A 20,352-nucleotide genomic window follows, 5' to 3' on the forward strand; every position below is an offset into this window, starting at 1 on the left:
ACTCAAATAATCACAGACCGTTTTAGTGGAAAACAAATGAATAGAAGTAAAATTTGGTTGAAAATAATAGAAGCCGATATGAAAAAACAATACTAATTTAGTAAATAAGTATTACAAAAATCCTTACTTTTAAAATCCGGGTAAGAAAACACAGTTTTATTAAGAATGAAAATGTTAATGTTAATAATACATTGTAAGAAAGATTTGAAAGACAAGGGACATAGTAGGAAACAGGTGAGCAGGAACCACAAGGTTACAGAGCGTATCCCCCCGAGCCCACTCCCTCAAAAAAAATTTAAGATATAGATACATTTAAAATGGTTGTTAGGAGGTAGAGGGTGCCCCCTTTATAAAAATAAGAGGAGAAGGTATGTGAGAGGGATGAAAAGCAGTGGAAAAACTGAAGGCAATTTTGGTTGTAACATCTGATCAGCAAAATATGTAAACAGTAACGTCTCCCAGTGGCATATACTAGGATCTATGAAAATCGTGTCTAAAATAGAGAATGCATTTTCAAAAGTAATGACATTAACACCTAAAAACAAAAGCATGTTAATACAAATTTTGAACAATGGTATTCAGGTTAATTTACTAAGTGGTAAATGCCATTCTACGTGAAAATTTCAAATAAATGATTACATCAAATTATTTCACAAAATTGTTTTTCTAAGTATCACATACAACCAGATACAAAATAAAGGAATGGATTAGGGAAATTAATGTAGTTTGTAGTAAGTTTAGAGTTGGGGTGAGGTTATGTGTAGGGGTTAAGGTTACATTTAGAGTAAAGAAAGATATGAGGGATGATGTAAGTGTAAGGGTTAGGGTTAGAGTAAAGAAAGATGAGGGATGATGTAAGTGTAAGTAAAGGTAAGGTAAGGCTTGTATATTAGGGAAGCATTAAGAAAGTGGGTAAGAGTGTCGGCTAACTGTAGCTGTTTGATAAGGGTTAAGATGGAGTAAATGATTATGTAAGAGAATATGTTAAGGTTGGAGTAAAGGTTGGTGCTATGATTGGTGCAAGGGCTGGGGTATTATCGGTTTGGATTAGGGTTGGATTAGGGTTAGAGTAATGGAAGGTAAGTGATGGTGTAAGTAGGGTGGGGCGAATGGTGTGACACAGAGAGGGAGTACGGGGGTTTCACCCATAAAGAGTCAACATGGTGTAAAGGAAGAAAGGTTTCATTAAGACTGGAGTAACAGGTTAGGTCAAGGGTTAATGTATGTCTATGTACCATTCACAAATGTGGTGGCAAAAATGAGAGTTGTTTTACCTCTATTTTTCCTCAAATTTCTAAAAGATATTTGTTTTATATAACAAACTATATCATGAGCTAATAAAACACAATCAATGAGGTGTCTTCAAAAATTCACAAGTAGAGTGATCTTCATTTCTTCATTTTATTTCAATAGTAATCTTCTCATAAGGTCTAGCCTCCAACACGTGTTTCGTCTATAGTGGTATAGACCACAGACTTCTTCAGGGCAAATGCTAGGTTGCTGATAGTCTGTCCATGCGAAATATACCATATATATTCGATAGTGCCGCCAAGATTTAAAAGAATGAATATAATTAGTTCACTCTGTCAATAAAGGTACTTCAGTGTCGTGAAGAGTTCACAATTTATATCAGAACTCGGATAAAGTGTAATCTGTTGAGAGTATCGCAAACCGGCGTCTAGCTATTCAGTTGTGCTTATACATTTTTGTCAGAACTCTGCACAACCATCACCCAGCCACCCCCTCATCCATTGTTTTGATTTTTGTTTTATAATATGTTAAATGCTATCCACACAAGTTCAAACACAAATAAGAGCACTCACAATTTTCGTTGCATAGAAGACTTAACGTTTTAACCATTATCTAACACTGGTACCAACCCTTCATATAACTTGCTTCATAGTCACACTCACACTACTTGCGTCATGCTCAAATACATATATCTCCTAACAGATTCTGAATAATACACACTGAGACTCCCATTAATACAGATGCCTTGATACACATGCCTAATTCAAAAGCTTTGGGTACACCCACAGACACGTCCTAAAACCCATCACCACACCCACAGATGCCTGCATGCTTTACTCCAAGGAACGACATTTGTATACAAATTTACACAAGCCTACCTTGCTAACAAAGATTCCTGCACCGCTCCTTCTTCGATACACATGTGCAGGTTACTACCACATGTAAATTATGGTCTCTGCATATTTTGCCTATATCCAAAACAGATTTAATTATAGAGGGCCTGATTCACAAACTGCACTTTGTAGTACATTTTGTAGTACTACAATAGTACTACAAAACGTACATCAAAGTGAAAATCATGAACCACACTTTGTAGTAGCCTACATGTGTAACTTAACAATTGTGTAGTTTCTTACATTGTAGAGTATACTTTTGTAGTAATTTGCATTTGTGTAGTAAGTGCAGCACTACATATGGTCAACCACTGCTACGTCAGCACCGTACCATACAAAATATTGGAGGTAGAACTTAAAATAAAACCCTATAGGAAATCATGTGAAATGCCATTAGATCATTTAAAATAGTTAAAATATAAATGAAAATAATATAATTTAAAAAATGTAAATGAAATTACAGATTTATTATTTAATAATAAACTATGAATAACCTATTTGTAATTTAAAGCTTAATGTAACATTATATTTTAATACAAATATTACATTAATTTGAAATAATTCTATACATCTCATTTAGCAAGTATTAATGCATATAATTTTTTCTATAATGTGAGAATTTATTTTTTCATTTAAACTTCAGAATAATCATTTTGATTTAATATATTTTCATTAAAAGTTTTAATTCATAATTTAATAGTGTTGCCTTTTTTCTGTTTTGTTCTACATTTGAAGTAAATACATCAAATTAATTTACATGAATATTTAACATAAAAATACATTTAACTCAAAAGTAAATATTAAAAATAGTTATGTTAATTATTTAAAATTAATTGTAAGTACTTTATATATATAACAAAATAGAGAACGTACTACAGCACTATTAAATTAACTTTGAATTAAAACTTTCCTGGAAATATTTTTTAATAAAGAAGTTTAAAGAAAAAAAAAATTCTTACCCGAAGAAAAAACATATTTTTCATGTGCATTCATGATTATTAAAAGTTATGTATAGAATTACAAATATTGTATTTTAATAAGATGCAATGGTATATTTTAAATGAAAAGGTAAATAAATATTTTATAACTAAATAATAAATATGTACTATTTTTATATATTGTTTCAACATTATATTTATATATACATTTTACTTTTTCAAATAATTTAATTTCACATTATTTCTTATGGGTTTTTTTTTTCAGTCCCTACCTCCATTATTTTGTAGTTCTGGGGTTACTACGAAAGTGTAAGTTATTGCAAAAGTGCAGCTTGTGAATACCATACATAAAAGTAGAAAACATAATCAAAAGTGTAAACTTACTCACAAACGTAATAGCCTTTGTGATTCAGGTCCTATGTCTCACATACATTCCCTACACTTGCCATCATGTATCTAGTTTTATCCTGTTTTGTGCAGCTTCGCTGTGCAGGAATAACTTAATGTTTGAATGGAGAGCCCATTGCAGAATACAAACTTTACACTCTCAAACATAGTGTATCGGTCTTGTAGAGCAGATGCTTAGGAAGTGTGTTCCATAAACGTTTTTTTGACCTGATGTAGGTGCAAAGGAAATAACGATTTGATGAGAAATGAATGGCCAGTATTTATATAGTTGCTGTCGGATGTAAAGACCAGGCAGTGTGCCTGTGATAACACAGTTTGTGAAACAATGAAGTGAGACTTATGACTTCTGATTCAAATGCCAGTGTTTTCACCAAAACATGCTCCTTACTTGTGGTTCTTCCAAACATATCGATAGGTTAAAACCCAACCAAAACATGATATCAGGATGTTGCTAGAAAGCGATATCAGCAATCCAAAGATGGCATACTCATCAACCTTCAGTCCATTTGGATACCTCAAAAATGCTGGTGAGCAGACATGAGGCAGAACTTCATCATCTCTTCTAGAAATTGAGCACTCCTTTTAAACTCCCTCTCTATCATCTTTCTGAAGTTTCTGTCAAGAAAAATCAGAACTAAGAATGCCTCTCATGCTTCATCCATCGGAAGCTTATGTTGGGGAAGAATGTTTTAACTTCACTTTAATGAGCTATGTTGTACTGTAATCGTTTAATTACAAGTTAATGTCAGACAGTGCCAAATGACCAGAAGCTTTATGAACATATATGTACTTCAAACAAGGTGTCTGTCTGAAACCTGCCTGAGACAAAATCACCAGCCTATCGGCATTTCATGATTGTCTTTGAGACGGTTCTTTGTAAAATTTAATCTGGCTGTGGGTTGGCATTGAAAAAAACGACAAAAATTGAATTCTAGATTTCCACATGAAATCACCAATGTCTTCAGGAACTGTGGTGCTGAAAATGTGGTTCAGTTAGAGGTTCAACAGGCTGTGCCAGAGGGGTGCAATGTCCCTCGTTAACTCAAACAAAGGGACAGATAGCAGACTACGAGGGCAAACCCTCAAACTCAAATGGCATTAGTCAAGTGGCCTCTTATAAGTAGCAGCTGGCGATTCATTCCAATCATTTGACAGTTTTCTCTAAACCATTTACAATTGGAGAAGCCTGCATTGGAAACTGTCTGCTGAGACTATCCTGAAAAGATGTTATCGCCCCATTGTGCTTAACATGGCCGTGACTTCCCTCCCCCAAGATATACAGCAGGGCTGAAACACTAGTGTTGACAGCACCTTCCAACAGCCACAATCCTGTTTTTGAAGTATCAGAGAGTGATACTGTAAAGCTTTCTTGTGAACCTTTGCAAATACACTTTCATTACCCATTGTCCAAAGAATGCACTCTATATTGGATGAAACCATTAAACAGATTGGGGCACTGAGCCCTCGTCCTACTACTAGGGCCAACGAGTAACCAGCTGTCTTTATCTGCTCGGCTGCACATCACCTTGTGCCTTGTCCTGCTATACAGTTTGTATGGGTTTTTTGCACTCTCTTCCTTGTTAACTGGCATGTTTAAGTTATCTCCAGGCACCCCTGCTAGTAGTTCCCTATGGTTGACCGAATTGCAGCTAGAATGTTTGCACTGCCCTTTGCTGCTACTTCCACGTTAAAGGAATGATTTTATTAGTGAGGCTTGCACTCTTCCCACCCTCCACCCCTTGCACGTATCTCCTTGTAGAAAAAGAGAATGCCTGTGTGCGTCTGTCTGTATGTTATTCTGTAGTTCATGACATTCAGTGAGTGTACACTCGGTTCCTGATCTTCACAGCATGCTTCGCCTACACAGCCCGTTGGCTGGGGTGGAACTGAACGTGTCAGGCCAGTGACTGTTTTGTTAATGCTGATGCCATGCAGTTCACACAGTGCAAGCTCCCATGAGATACTTCACCCCTCAGCCATGGTCCAGCGGACAACTGTTTTATGCTCCATAGATATCTCCTTTGCACTTCCCTGTCTGTTTCCATTAGCTTGGAGCCTTCTAAAGAGGTCTGGAGATCCACTAAATTCTGCTGAACTGCAACCAAATCAGGCAAAAGGGGCACAGTTTTGGCCAGTTTTATCAGAACTCGAGCTATGGGACCACCATCACTTAGGCTTTAGGGCCACCAGCTTTAGGGGGTGCTAAAGTGGTGGCTCATAATTTATCTAGGTTCATGGGTGCAGTAGGTCTTGCGTAAGCATGCTAAGTGTGTATGTAAGCTGTACGCTATTCTGTGATCTAGTTCTCAATGAATGTGTGTGGCATCTTGGATGAACGCATTGACAAGAGTGATCGTGTTAGTATGTGGGCTGTAACTGCATTCCTGGTTCCCTCATTCCTGATTCACAGGCATACATGTGTTTGTGTTTCAACTATATATGTTGGTAAAGGTATGTTCTGTATCTTTTTTCTTCATCATATTCTTGTTTAAACTTGAACATTCATCTATTGTTTGTGTGTTTAAATGACTGTATCTTCTGGTGTCAAGGTGTCAGTGCACTTGTGTAGTTTCAAGTTGAAGACCTGTTCAGTGTCTTCTATTGTGAGCTTGTTAGCATGTGTGTGCACGGGCACACTCTCACTGTGAAATTGTGAATGTGTTATTTAGTCCTGATGCTCATTGCGTACCAAGGTGTGGTTGTAAGTACTTGTGCAGGTTAGAATCCCCTGTTATATTTCATGCTGTGATTCTATGGTTAATCCGCTTGGTTGACATTATATAAATGCACGACCTAGTTCTGCTGGAGTGAGTTTGTTAATAATATCTGTTATTTTCTGGTGCGAGCTTTTATATGTATGAGCTTGTTGTATGAGTGCTGATTCTGCCTCTGTGTCTACTTGAGTAAATTTGATAGCATAGGTGAGCTTGTTAGGCCATGTAGTGTGTTGTATTTCAACTCGATCTCCCGACTCAAAATCCCTGGTACTGGAAAATCCTCCTATTTCTGGGGGAAATGTTAAATCTGTAGAATAAACCGCACTTTTTCTGTAGGGCAAACATTTCGGTGTGTGAACTTGTCAACATATGTGATGTGTTTGCCTGTGTGAGCTTACTAGCATGTGTTCTGTCTGCTGTCGTTGTCTTCTGAAATGGTTTCTTGTTCTTCTCGTTTGAGCGTGTTTGTACTCATTTTTGCTCACATAAACGTTCTTGCAGGTACTATGTATTGCCTTTTTCTTTTAAACTTTCTTGCAGGCACTGTATGTTTCCTTTTTTCTTCTTGTTTGAGCGTGTTGCCCTTCATGTGTGGTATTACTGTCTGTGCATTTGTTTGTTTTGTTTCCTGGTGTGAGTTTGTTTTGTGTTTTGATCATATACTCTTGTGTGCGTGTGTATTTGTTTTCCTGCTGTCATCTTGATGGGATAAGTTTACAAGTGGTGTTTCGTTTGCCGTGACCATTTTCGTGTATGTTGGAGTGTGGTTTTTGTTGGTAGTGACATGACTTATGTGTGGTTATCCTTTTCGTATGTGATTTTGTGTATCTGTGTGAACTTGTCAGAATGAGTTTGCACCGAAACGGCGTAAATTTGTATTCTAGTGCTTTTATTCTTCTGAAACCTTTGCAGCATAGGTACGTGCCTTCTCTAAATGAGAGCTTGTTTAGGAGTCCCGTGTGTCTTTGATCATTTGTGTGCTCTATATGCTAGTGATAACATATTAATATATTTTTCTATCCAGTTAATTAATTCCCCCAACTCCCAAATCAGGAGCAATTAGCGTTAGCTACTTGTAAATCCTTGTTAGGTATTTAAAATCTAGTTGATTGTGTGAAGTGGTTACATGCTTTCTCTGCTTGCGTCAACGTCTTTGTATGCTTGTCCAGGATGTGCTTATTGTGATGTGTGTGCTTTGTATTTAGGTGCGAGTGTGTGCCTTGTCTGCATTCCATTTTGTGTTTTGGATTGGTATTTATATGTTAGTGCTGTTTCTTGTCAGCATTCAAGTGCTGTATTTCGCCTTTACCATCTTATTTGCAAATATACGTTGTCTGCTTATGTAGGATTGTTAGTATATACATGTAGTCTGCTTATGTAGGCGTATTAAGAGCAAACACAAAAAGTGCCAACACTGATACTCATTCAAACATCACATTCATACCAGGGGCCAGAAGACCTAAACAGTCTGGTATGAAGAATTGTTTTTTATTTTTCTTTCAAGTACTTTTATCATTTCATACTTTTGTTTTGATGAAAATATATACAAATACAATAATGAACATACACTGAAGACGTCACTACATTTAACATACAAGAACACGCAAATGTAACAAATATACAGTGCAAATCACTATACAATTGTAAACGAATACAATACATTTATAGCTATGGTTTTATCAGATTTTTGAACCTCACTTTTATAAATGTACAATGCCTCTGATCCTTTTATTATAACATATCAATTTTGCTTTTAATTCAGAGGCCAAAGCCAAATGGTGGACCTACTTTGCTCACTTAATAATCAAAATATTATATACACAAAATCTCTGGTGAACAACAAGTGGTAATTCCAACCTAGTGGGCTCCTATTTGGTCAAGAATGAGAAAAGTCGACGTGTTTCAAACCCACTGAGATTTATTATTGGATTCTCCTCAGGATGTAGTACACCAAGCTCATTCTTTGTATATCAGACTTCAATTTCCTTCTGGTGAATCAAGTGGCCGAAGGCAACTTATATGTTGTGTGCTGTGTGCTCATGCCATTGAAGTCTGATCTATAGAGATTGAGCTTGGTGTTCTACGTCCTGAGGAGAACCCGATAATAAATCTCAGTGGGTTCAAAACGCGTCGACTGGTCTCATTCCTGACCAAATAGGTGCCCAGTAGGATGGGATTACCACTTCTTGCTCACCAGAGATTTTGTGTATATAATATTTCGAATATTAAGTGAGCAAAGTAGGTCCACCATTTGGCTTTGGCCTCTGAATTAAAAGCAAAATTGATATGTTATGAAAAAGGATCACAGGCATTGTACATTTATAAAAGCAAGATTCAAAAACCTGATAGAACCAAAGCTATAAATGTATTGTATTTGTTTACAATTGTATAGTGATTTGCACTGTATATTTGTCATATTTGTGTGTTCTTGTCTGTTAAATGTAGTAGTCTTCAGTGTATGTTCATTATTGTGTATTTGTATATATTGAAATTTTTGAAAAAAATGAGTTTTTATCAAAACAGGAGTATGAAATGATAAAAAATACTTGAAAGAAAAATAAAAAACAATTTTTCAAACCAGACGATTTAGGTCTTCTGGCCCCTGGTATAAATGTGATGTTTGAATGAGTATCAGTATTGCCACTTTTTGTATTTGTTCTCAGTATTTTGTTCGGGCCTTACTGATTAAGGGCCAGAACCGTTCTTGTTATTATATGTAGGCTTATTCGCATACGTAGACTGTGCTTGAGCGGGCTTGACTGGTGCTTGGCTTACATCAGTTTTTCTGCACTTGTCGGAACATTCAATCTTGTGGTTTTATTTCGTTAAGTGACTTGGTAATTTGTGTTTGGGTGCTGATTGTGCTCGGTCAAGTTTGTTACCTGTGTGAAATTGTTATTTTACCATTTTGCTTGCTTATTCAAATTCTTTAGCCACAGAGAAACAGACTTTTTCTGCTTTTGTCGGCTTGTTAGTATGCTTATTCTATGTATATATACATTTGTTGGGACGTGTGAAATGTCTTCTAGTGTGGAATTTTAACCATATATGTCCTGTGTCTGCCTGTATGAGTTTGTCACTTATGTCATTGACAGCATCTGCTTTGTCACGTACACAGTAAATGTGTACGTTTTGTCTGTGCTGTGTCTTTTCAGGTAATCCTGTTGGCATCCCTATTGGATGAGCTTTCCATTGTGTGCTCTTTATCAATGATTTGTGCTTATCAGCTTGTTAGCATGTTTTCTAGCATTTACTTTCGTGCAGTTGGTACAGTACAAGCTGTATCTTGGTGTGTGGGTTTATTCTCGTATGAATTGCCTGGTTTTGTCCGCGTGTATAATTGTAATTTGTTTGTCATTTTCTCACTGAGCATGTCTCCTATAAGCGCATACTGCCCGTAATACAACAATGCATATGTTGGTTGGGCCCACTTTATTGAACGTATTGTTTGTTCTGTGGCAATCTTTCAATAGCCTAACCTTATTTAATGTTGTGAGCTTGGTAGGGCATACATTGAGCCACATCTCATTGTGCAAGCATCCGAGACTATATGTGTACTTTATCTGCACCTCGGTGTATTTATTAGTATGTCTGCTTATGCACTATTATTTATGCTTGTACTGGCTGTGATTTTGTGTGATTGGTTTTGATCTGAAAACTAATGTCAGTTCTTTCCCATACTGCACTTCATCTGCTTTGTATGTGCGTGCGTGCATGTGCTATCTTGTCAGATCACTTGTATGTGCCTTCTGTTTACATGTTTGACGAAATGTTAGATTGTGAAAGTGCTTCTGGATGTAAACTCATGAGGTCAGTAACTGATACCTCATCCATTGGTGCACAGGTGAAAGATATTATTGGTGCTTTTGCAATGGCTCTGTAGGAAGGGTGGCCCTGGCACATAATGCCATTTTGGCTCTTGTATTTCATTCATTTAGGAGTTATTGTATTTCCAGTAAATAAGACTGGAAAACAAATCACCACCTCAAGGTTACAGGAGGGAATGAAACAAATTAGGAAAACTGCAGTACTACTAGAGTAGCTTAGCTCACTGTCAGTGATCAGAAAGAACAAATGGTATGAGTGGGATGCAATATTTATCAGCATCTAACTTGCCTGTTCAGAATGTTTCAAAGACTAGATTAGATCCTACACTGGGTATATGTTTCTCTCCGTTCCACTAAATATTTTTGAGTGGACTGCAGAAATGTTATACACTGAAAAATATTTCCTGTTGTGCATAACAGACAGAGATAACGACAATAAACTGATCCTGAACTCCTGTAGCATGTTTTTCAATATACAGTAGCACAACATGATTTACCGCTGTATTGAGATCTGGGGAGTTTTGCTTCTTCAATACTGGGTTTGGATTTGTACCGAAGGATTGCTTCTGCCACAGTGATAGGCGCCACCCTTTGACCACTTTGCACCAATTGTGATCTAATTGGGAATCCTTCAGACTTAATTTCCCCACTCTACTTAACCCCTTATAATCTGTTAGTGTCATGACCTACTATTTTTCACAATAAAAGTGTGGCAGGGTAATACTATTTTGCCCGGATTTCATTTCAGAGAGTAATGATGGCCCCAAGCCCGTAAGCTTTCAAATATCCCCTTTTGGATGACTAGGTAGCATGATAAACTTCCTTTGACCTTGGCTCTCGGTAGATGGAAACCATCCCCATGCACAACTGTCTCTGTCAATCACACTGCTAGCTGGACAACAAATACTTCTGATTATATGAAAGGCGACTACTGCAGAAGCATGTTCTCTGATGTCTCTGTAGGGAGGATGTCAACTGAGCATCTCTATTTGAGCAGATTTTCTTCTTCTAACCTTTGCTATTCTTCCCTTCTATACCACAGTTGTCCTTCCTCCTTCCATTTCCCCCACAACTACTGTCCTCTTTTGCTCTTCCCAGGCCGTTCTAATTTCCCCTTTCTTTCCATTTGATCTTTTCTCCTCTTTTCGCCTAGACTTCTAACATTCTCTTTTGCCTTACCTTATACATTTTTCTTCAAATAATTCTCCTTTCTGCTTTTTTCATTTATTCCCCTAACCCTTCATCATCCTCACCATCTTCTTTTGATGTGTGTTCTGTCTCTACATTTTTACCCACATTCTCGCCTGGTCTTTTCTTCGAAACTCCAATACCACTTAACTCTCTTGTTTTTTCAAACCCATCTTCTCATCTGTTCTGGCTTTATGTTACTCCCCTTTACCTTGCCATGTTATCCGTTCTTTTCTTCCCCCTCCTAGTTAATGTCCACTCCTCCAGCACCCATTACACTGTCATTCTGTTTTCCTTTTGCTTAGCACCCTGTATTTGACCATTCAATTATATAATTTTTAATTTTCTCTTCCCAATCATTGTGTTTACTCTATTTTCCTCTAACATCTCACATTTTCCTTCGTTCTAGGTTTCCTTTCCCCTTCCCTTATTGTTTCTCAGATACTGTTTCTGTCTTTTGTCTAGCATTTATTTCCATTCCCCTTGTTTGCCAAGCTCTCATTTAAATTGCCACTTTTTCTTTCTAATTCCATTTATTGTGCCCATTCACTTTTCCATTGTCCTTTCTCTTCACTTTTTCATGTTTTTATTTTTTCATTTTACCCCATTTCCTGTTCCTTTTCCTTTTTCAACCTTAACTAACTTTCCTCTAGTTTGTTTTTTCCCTCTTGCCCCTTCTTTCTATTACTGTATTGCTTTTCCATGGTCTACATCAGATTTTTTCCAATACACCGAATGTCAGATCTGTATAATTGTATCTTTTTTTTTACTGTTTTCATTACCTTTGTTTTTCTTGCATCTATTCCCTGACCATTCGATTTCACTCCTTAATCATGGACTCTATTTCCTGTTTCTTTCCAACTAAAAGTATCCTTCTTTCTTGTATAAGAATATTTTGCCCACACACTTCTGCTTCTCGTGCTTTGTCTTCTTCTGACTTCCCTTTCTCTTCTCTGTGATCACCACCCCTTCTCTTGAATATCTTATAACTTCAGCATCTATTCTTTGGTGTAATTAAATGTTTTGATCTTTTTTGCAAAACTGCAAAGTATTCATACACAGAATACTATGCAAACAAGATATGTGCCCCACTGCCCCACTAATGGGTACAAGGATGGGTTGAAGGAGGACACAAGTTACCTTTGCCTTAGTTCAGTCTTTCTCTGTCTTTGTGTATGTCCATTTGTCTGTCTGTCTTTTTTGGTTGTTAGCTCCCAAGCCCTTCGCTGGCTGCTAAGGTTCTGCCATCAGTACACCATGGGCATAAATTATTTTAGATATTCAGTCTAGAAACACACACACATTAAATTAAATCAGTATAGCTTTGCCAGTGCCAGTGAAGATGGTCTTTCACATCCAACCTTTGGCTTTTTTAACTTATTTTAATTCTCTCCTAGTGGATAGTGATTTACCCACGTGGTAAATGGCTATTTTGACCCACTCTTCATTTGTGGCTTCAACGTACGTATGGCTCACAGGTGAGCTTCGCAGAGTTAGTACTGCCTGGCCCCAAAACTGTCTTTCTAAATACCTGGATGGTGTCCTGATTGGAGATTTGAGCTCAATCCATAACACTTTTCAGACATACCGACTCTGTCCATGCTTTTATCAGCAATGCCCTAAACTTCACTAGGGTACTTGTTTCCGTTTTGAGAACCCTTTCTGCAAGTGAAGCATAAATGATCACCCGCCCTACTGATCACAATTAGCCAATGTCCCTATTATTGTTGGCAACTCTTTTCATCATTCAGTTCTACATCCACAGATGTTCACACATGTTAGTCCTGCGAGTAGCTGATAGTACTGGGAATCTTTAGAGATGAAGGGGGGCAGAAGAAAGGTGGGTGTGGGTGTAAGGCTCTGCCAGTATCAGAAGCTTTTACTCTCCCATTTCTAATTCTCAGACTGCAATTTGAGTCAAAGATGGCAAGACCGAAGCAGCAGCAGCCAAGGGACGGAGCCGCTGGTGTGCCGTTCTAAATGTTCAACCTGTTTGGTGTTATTCACTGATTGTGCCTCATTCTGCTGGATGATGTTACCGTAGGTACTTTCTTCCAGGTGACAAGAAAAACATAATTGAGCTCTGTACGGTTTAATGGTCCTTCCTGCTGGTCTTCAAGGTGTATCCTGTTCTTCTGGGATACAACAGGGGGCCCAGTTCATAAGTTCACAAATGTTCACAGCAAGCAATACCAGAGTATAATACTGTTAATTGAGAGTTGTACAGACACTGCTAAAATGTGTTATGGCATATAATTAGTGAGTGCACACGTACACAATGTTTTTGCACACGTGTATATGCACACATTTGTGTGCGTGTGTCTTTGCTTTGTGTGTTTTTGCATGCTTCTGGGTGACTTTAAATATGTGCTCAGGTGTGCGTGCCTGAGTGTGTCTCACTTTAATAGAGGAAGATATTGACTAAATCTATATGCTAGTAACTAATTGCACACATAAAAGCACTAGTGTCATCTCCTTTTATGCACGTACATACTTTTTTGGCACTTCTAGAAAGCCACGTGTCAGCAGCAGTACTCTGTTCAGAAAACGCTATGTTTTATACCGGTTATATTGCAGGATTTAAATCAGTTTACATCCACCCTTAAATTTGGGTGTGGTGGTTTGTCTAATATAGATATAGCAGAAGGAGAGGACTCTTTAAACCGTACAGAACAAATTCCATTTGATGTACTGTCGATTATCCATTTTAAAGAGATAACAAAGGCAAACTAATGAATTTTGATTTCTCAAATCTGCACAAGGTATCATCTTTCTAGACGTTTTGGGCAGTACTGATGGTCATCTTATTAATATACTCCTTCCCAAAAAACGGAGCCATATATATGGCCAATCTCATTGGAATTCATTTGGCAGGTTCAACACATACGTGTGAAAGTAAACTAGATAAAAGTCCATAAATAGTTGTTTTAGTTGCAGGAGTGGGTCTGCTCCTACTACGCCCCTTAGTTAAAATAAATATATGAGATATATGTCAAAAATATCATGTCCATCAAGTTTAGTTGCTTCTTACACTATAGACATAATGATGAGCTCTTGAGAGGCAAAATGTCATGTTGTGGAGGGCCACTCCTTTGATGAAAGAATGAAACGGAAATACCTGTTGACATAAACTAGTAATTGGGAACTGCACACATACCAGCCAAGTCCTAGTTGGTTTGGGAACTCTACCCCATAGCTGAAGGCATGCCCTACTCCTTCAGATCTGAATTATGGAGCGTCTGTTTTATCCACAGTGCTCCAATCTGGAGTTAGGTGATATCTGGTTACTTCTTCTCATTCTGGCCTGGGTGAAAGAAACAGATTAAACATGTTAATAGAACTTCATTCAATAGTATTACCTTTAAAAAAATAATGCGCCCCTCACTGCCAACCTCCAAGATTCCAAATAGGATTCATTTAGCCCCCCTGCTCAGTTTAGTAATATACAAATCCACAGATGAGCAGTTAGCTACGTAGAACAGAACTGAAAACCATTTGAAAAAGAAGCCCTCACTACATTCTTCCTGTACCGGTGATGTATTTGAACAAACCAATTCATTGTTGCAGTATAGTTCATGGTTTGTATGTGAGACAGAAAACCCTTAGCTGCCAGGATAAAACGTTTAACTCCGTAGGTCTTTCCCTTCGGAGGTTTGCACTTACCCATCAGTGGTGTCTACTGTTTGCCCACAAAGGCCAGATCCATGCCAGGTATTCAAGATAATACATTGATAAGTTATGTTCATCTAGATTAATCGTATGTACATTTCTCCTGTCACAACATCCTGAAAATCAGGCATGAATCTGGTCTTCGTAGACCCAATGTTGGACATTCTAGCTACCATACATTTCAACAAGGTCTTAGATAATTTCGGATTCTCAATGGGAAATAAAGATATAAATAACAAAGATTCCATTCAAGTGCCCATGTAAAATAAACACAGAATCATGAAATTGCCAGGGAACAAAAGGATGTTCCCCAACTAAATACTAGCCTCCCTGCAGCTGCTAACTAGGGTGCTCAGGAGTGGCTGGGCCTGTGCTTTAAAGCTTTATGCCAGTTACATGCTTTGGCAGATGTAGTTTGGTAGGCTTAAGATTCTGAACTGTATGACACGTCTTCTTTGAGTATAGTTGATGTTTGAACACTACAGAATTCTCGTCGTTAGTGACCAACTTAGGTGGGGATCTAAGGGTTAAGAAAATATATGTGCCCATACTTTTTCTGTTATTGTGTTGTTCGTGTTTTCTACCCACCGTCTTGTTGCTTGTTTAGACCTAGCAATTTGGACACTTCTCTGGAGACTTAATACAGCTTATTTCTGTCTGCCTTTCTTTAAAGCCAGCTGAACATACCCAATGCTCTTCCTCAATGGTAAGATCACACCCAACAGTGCACTCTCCCACATGCCTCTGTGACACAACCTCCCCTCTCTCACTGAGCCACTAGCACACTTTGCCACCCTCCACCCCCGCCAGGGTGGGTCTCTCATTCTCTGTGTAGATATAGCCTAGTGTTTCCTTTTTTTGCATGTAGCTGTGGTGTTGTGCGTTTTGTATGAGTCTGGTGCCCAGAACGTTGTATTTGATGTGTATTTGTACTGTATTTCTTGTGCACCCCAAGCTTTCTTGTAATAACTGACCTCTTGTTGTGTCGCTTAAGGAACTACCAGGAGAGATCCAGAATCGTGAAGGTATCCCGCTGTTAACGCATGGCACTGATCAATTGGTAAATGGGTCTACCAGGTTTATCTAGACACATGCTGGTTCCCTAGACCCCAGTGCATTCTGGGAATTGATATTAGTTTGAAGAAGTCTGACTATATTTCATAATATTCATGATTCATAAAGGACATCTCGTGCTGTTATTGCTAGTAATGTCTTCTTCAGGTCTACATGGGATACTACAGTGCAGGTCTGAGTCCCTTTTATAAGTGCTAATATACATAACATATGACTGGCGAGGTTTTAAAGACCTTGCTGTGGTGATGGCTCAGGAAAAGCTGGATAACTAGTAATAGGCAAACACTGATGAGCTCAGTGATAAATACGTGTTACGCGACCCCCAGTGGCAGTTAGTTGCACGTTTGAAAATCTCTTGTCGCGAAGAAGGGTGAGATGGGTTACCATCATTAGTATTTCTGCCGTGGGAGAATTCAGCCAGCACTATTCACTGCTTTCCGGCCATAGGTCAAGAACTTTGAAAAACCTGTACGTGCACTACCTATGTTAAAGCCAGTCATATATTTTGAACCATCCCAGTTAAATGAGAGAGCGTAGGAAAAAAGACAGGCAAAATAATAAACTCTGAGGTGAAACTTAGAAAATCATTTTAGATATATTTATTTTAAATTCAGGCCAGCTCAATGCAGGGGAAAATTGAATAGATGATCAACAGTCACATCCTGAATCAAAATTACTTTTAGTCGAAGTAAGGTCAAACATGATTCACATCTTAAATGCCTTTTTTTCTGTAACCACTGAAATTATGCAAGACCAACTAAAGCCTCCCAGCACCAATGTCCTTTGAGTTTGCAAATGTTTGTCTGACTACGGATTCTATAATCACTAGAGATAACCAACATGTACTTGAGAACTTTATATATGTATTGCCCCAACACTTTAGAGAAAAACAATTTGTTGAGAATTAATTTGTTACTGCAGACAAGCAGAGCCTCAGGCTGCTTGACATGGCACTGCATATATTGTAATAAATGGCCTTATCTGATATAGGACTGGGTTTTCTAAAATTGCAGAAGATCTGAGATTTCTTCCCGCTTTAGGTGAGGTTCTAAAGTGAAATAATGTGCTCAAACGTAGTGATAGAAGATCCCTTGATCATAGAACCTTGACTAGTGGCAGGATGCTTGAGGAAAACGTCTAAGGAAACATTAGGAACTAACTTCATGATCATCTAATATGGACGTTCTTTGATGTCCATTCCTTTCTTGAAAGTGGGGCATCTGAAGGCAATGTTCTTCAAGTCTACTCTTGAAAGAGTACTATATTCCAGAGGCCAGACCCCAGGGTAATACATGTTTGACAAGCTGATCTTGTTCAAAGTGTCTTTCACTAAATCCCACTCGTCCTCTTGCCCAGGGATGGCGGTGACTGCAGATATGATGCCGTGTCCATTCATCGCCAACTCTGAAAGGGAGACATCTCCTACCTAGACACCACTTTTTGCTTTGCCCATACATAACATTTGCGGAGTTGTCTCTAAGGATCTGGACTTTTTTGCCCCACTTTGAGTACAAACAGTGCTACATATACCCGTAAGAGTTTTTTTCTTTGAATAGGTCCTTATCCAGATTGGTCTCATCCTGTACCAGATTCCACAAGTATACCAGTCCCAAAGACAAACGCACTTCCATTCCAGAAGGGATTGATGGCGAGAAGACTTTGGAGAGACAGTATGAACATGTGAACTCTATCCCAAAAGGAATCATGGCTATTCCACCTATGCAGGAATTTAACCTGTCAAAGGAATATCTGCTAAGTCTTCTAACCATTTAGAGCCAGATGAACATAATCTGGCCACCTGCTCAGTTTTGCAAGTGTATATTGTGTTTGTTCATATTACCACCATCGTCTGACGTTTTCATGAATACTAGCAGAGCTTTCACAAGCAATGTTACAGAACCAGTGTCACAGTTGAACTAGTCCTTTTGCCGCAATGTCTCTCAAAGTGTCATCATGTAAGCTATCACAGAGGTGGATGTATAGACAAAGTCTATCTAGTTCTCTCTGCCCCAAAAGCTGGCCTAGGCTTCTTTAGAAGCAAGCTGCAGCCCACATATCTGGTGCCTTGCAGTGTAACCCTGCCATTGAGCAAGAAAGATTGAAAAACAGGATTTTGTGGGTGTCCCCCCTCTCAAGGAGTAGATGGATACATGTTTGACCACTTCTAAAACAAGAATAGACTGCTTGCTTTAGAGCAGGAAGGGTGGCACCAGATTTTTCATACAAGAAGCAGCAGTTGTCCTTGTGACCAGGGCTGGTTGGATTGATGGACAACACATTATTACTATGCCCGTTTCCTCCACTGCTCTTCTTAAGAAGTATCATATAAAATAAGAGGACTGCTAATGTGTAACTTGGGAGATGCCAATTTCTTTTGTTTATGAAAAGTGGGTAGAAATAAGGTAGGGTTAGTTATCCTGCCAGTCTCCCATTTCATTGAAGACCTGCTCTTTTGCCTCCATGGTTCTTGCACTTGAAAAAACAGCAATTTCAGCACTGCAGAGGGTACTCAAAGTGTCAGTGACTCAAAGTCTTTAACTGATAGCAACCATTTCAGAACTGCATGCATACAGACCGAAGCATCCTGAACAACTCCTCGCCCTGCAACCCTAGGATGCACAGATCAGTTCTTGAAATGTCTATATTAGCTGGTAGCAACCACTTGAGATCTGCATACACAGATCAATACATCCTGGTCCAACTCTCGCCCTCCCACTCTTGGATCCCCAGAGGATCTCTGGATCAAAAGATTATATTAGCTGACAGCTACCATTTCAAACCTATGCATGGGAGATTGACGCATCCTGAGCTTCCCCGTCCCTCCAATCTGGGGGTGGCTTTTTAATGCGCGTTGGAGCATGAACCCCACCACTTGCCATCGCTGAAAAACAAAGCTATATTTCCTTTTGTGCAAGTTTGAATATTTCTAAGTTTAAAAAATATCTGAAGTTACAGCTCCCGCCTTGTTTTCCTTTATTTCTGAGATGAGAGCTTCCACATTTTGATCTCTATGAAATCTACAATTGAAGCCCCTTTAGCATCAACATCCCTAAAGAAAATATGCGGTGTTGGTTATTGGCCACATGTCTTGGTTAGTAATTTAGCTAGATCACTTTACCAACTTGCGAGTAGTCACCAGAAACAGACTTTGGCATGATTATATTTGCCAGGCTTGGAAATTTGCGACTGCAGCCCAAATTTGTCACCACAGTTAACGGAATTTAGGATAGAAATTGGAGGAGAATAAAGAGAAAAGGTAGAGATTAAAACTGCCTTTCAAGAGAGAGAGGGAAAAACAGTAATGCTGCTCAGAGGATATAATGAAGAACAAGAGAAATGGAAAAAAACGTAGGGCAAAATAAGCAACAGTATAAGAGGGTAAAAGAAGTGAAAAAGAAAAAGATAGTGGTGAGAAAGGATCCGACAGTAGAATAGGGGACGGGAAAAGGACCAGTAGAAAAGATTTGCAGAATTGAGACCAGAGAATAATTGGAAGGGCAGCGCAAGCTTGAAGGACTGGAGATGGCTTAGGACTTGGAAAATGGCGAAGCTGGGTTTTTTCTGGACAACGAGAGCGTTTTCACAGGTAGACAATACTGCAATAACAGCACAAGTATTGAGAGAAGAAGGTCACAGTTGCCTGCACAGTTCCTGTAAACAACTCTGCATGCTGGGAGCCCCGACCGTTTGGTTCTCTCCTGGTCTTGATGTTGTGTCTTCTCTTTTACAGTGGGAGCGAAGGAGCTGGGGGGGGGGCTGGAGGGTATGTGTGAGGGTGATAGGATTGGGGAGCGTGGGTAGATGGGGTGAGCTGCACAGTTTCCATACTCCCCCTCAGGAATTTGTGAAAGGGGGCCCTTTTTGTAGAAAGTCTATCTGTGAGAAAGAAGCAGGACCAAGTGAACAGGCAAACTATTCTATATCTACTGTTGTAACATAGGGAGTTTAGGAGACTGAAATTTGGGTTCATGAAAGGAACATGTTTAGGTTAAGGTGCATTCTAGAATGCATGTCTGCCAGGAATGTGTATTTGGGGCAAGAAAGTGTGTTTTGTTTGCGCTAGAACAGGCTAGACTTTGATAAGAACCTCTGAATAATCACCATAATCTGCAAATTGAGATGATTAGTAATGGTGCTAATTCCATATGGAGATGTGCTTTGAAAAGCTGCACTAGTACCCAAGGTTCTTATTTCCCAATCTTGATCTTACAATATAGTGGCACTTTCAGCAGTCTACCCTTAGATGATCTGAAAGTGTTACAGGGAGATATAAGGGGTGCCGTTCCTGTAATGGTAGTGGCCTCCTGAAGTCCCTCCCACACCCCTGAAGGTCTATAACACAAATTATCCGGGATATTGGAGATCCAGCGCCTGCCCAATAACAGCC

At 38.7% G+C, this 20,352-nt stretch overlaps 1 protein-coding gene across 2 annotated transcripts in view; it reads left to right on the forward strand.

The window, feature by feature from the left end:
* CACNA1C (calcium voltage-gated channel subunit alpha1 C) overlaps nucleotides 1-20,352 on the forward strand; it is a 1,657,037-nt gene that overhangs the window by 1,296,383 nt on the left and 340,302 nt on the right. For both annotated transcript variants that reach the window (XM_086952879.1, XM_086952878.1), the window contains exon 31: nucleotides 15,565-15,597. In XM_086952879.1, coding sequence (XP_086809005.1) covers nucleotides 15,565-15,597 — 33 coding nt within the window. The remainder of the gene's footprint in view (nucleotides 1-15,564; nucleotides 15,598-20,352) is intronic.

This window comes from Lissotriton vulgaris, chromosome 1_2, assembly GCF_964263255.1.
Source record: "Lissotriton vulgaris chromosome 1_2, aLisVul1.2, whole genome shotgun sequence".
Taxonomy (NCBI): domain Eukaryota; kingdom Metazoa; phylum Chordata; class Amphibia; order Caudata; family Salamandridae; genus Lissotriton; species Lissotriton vulgaris.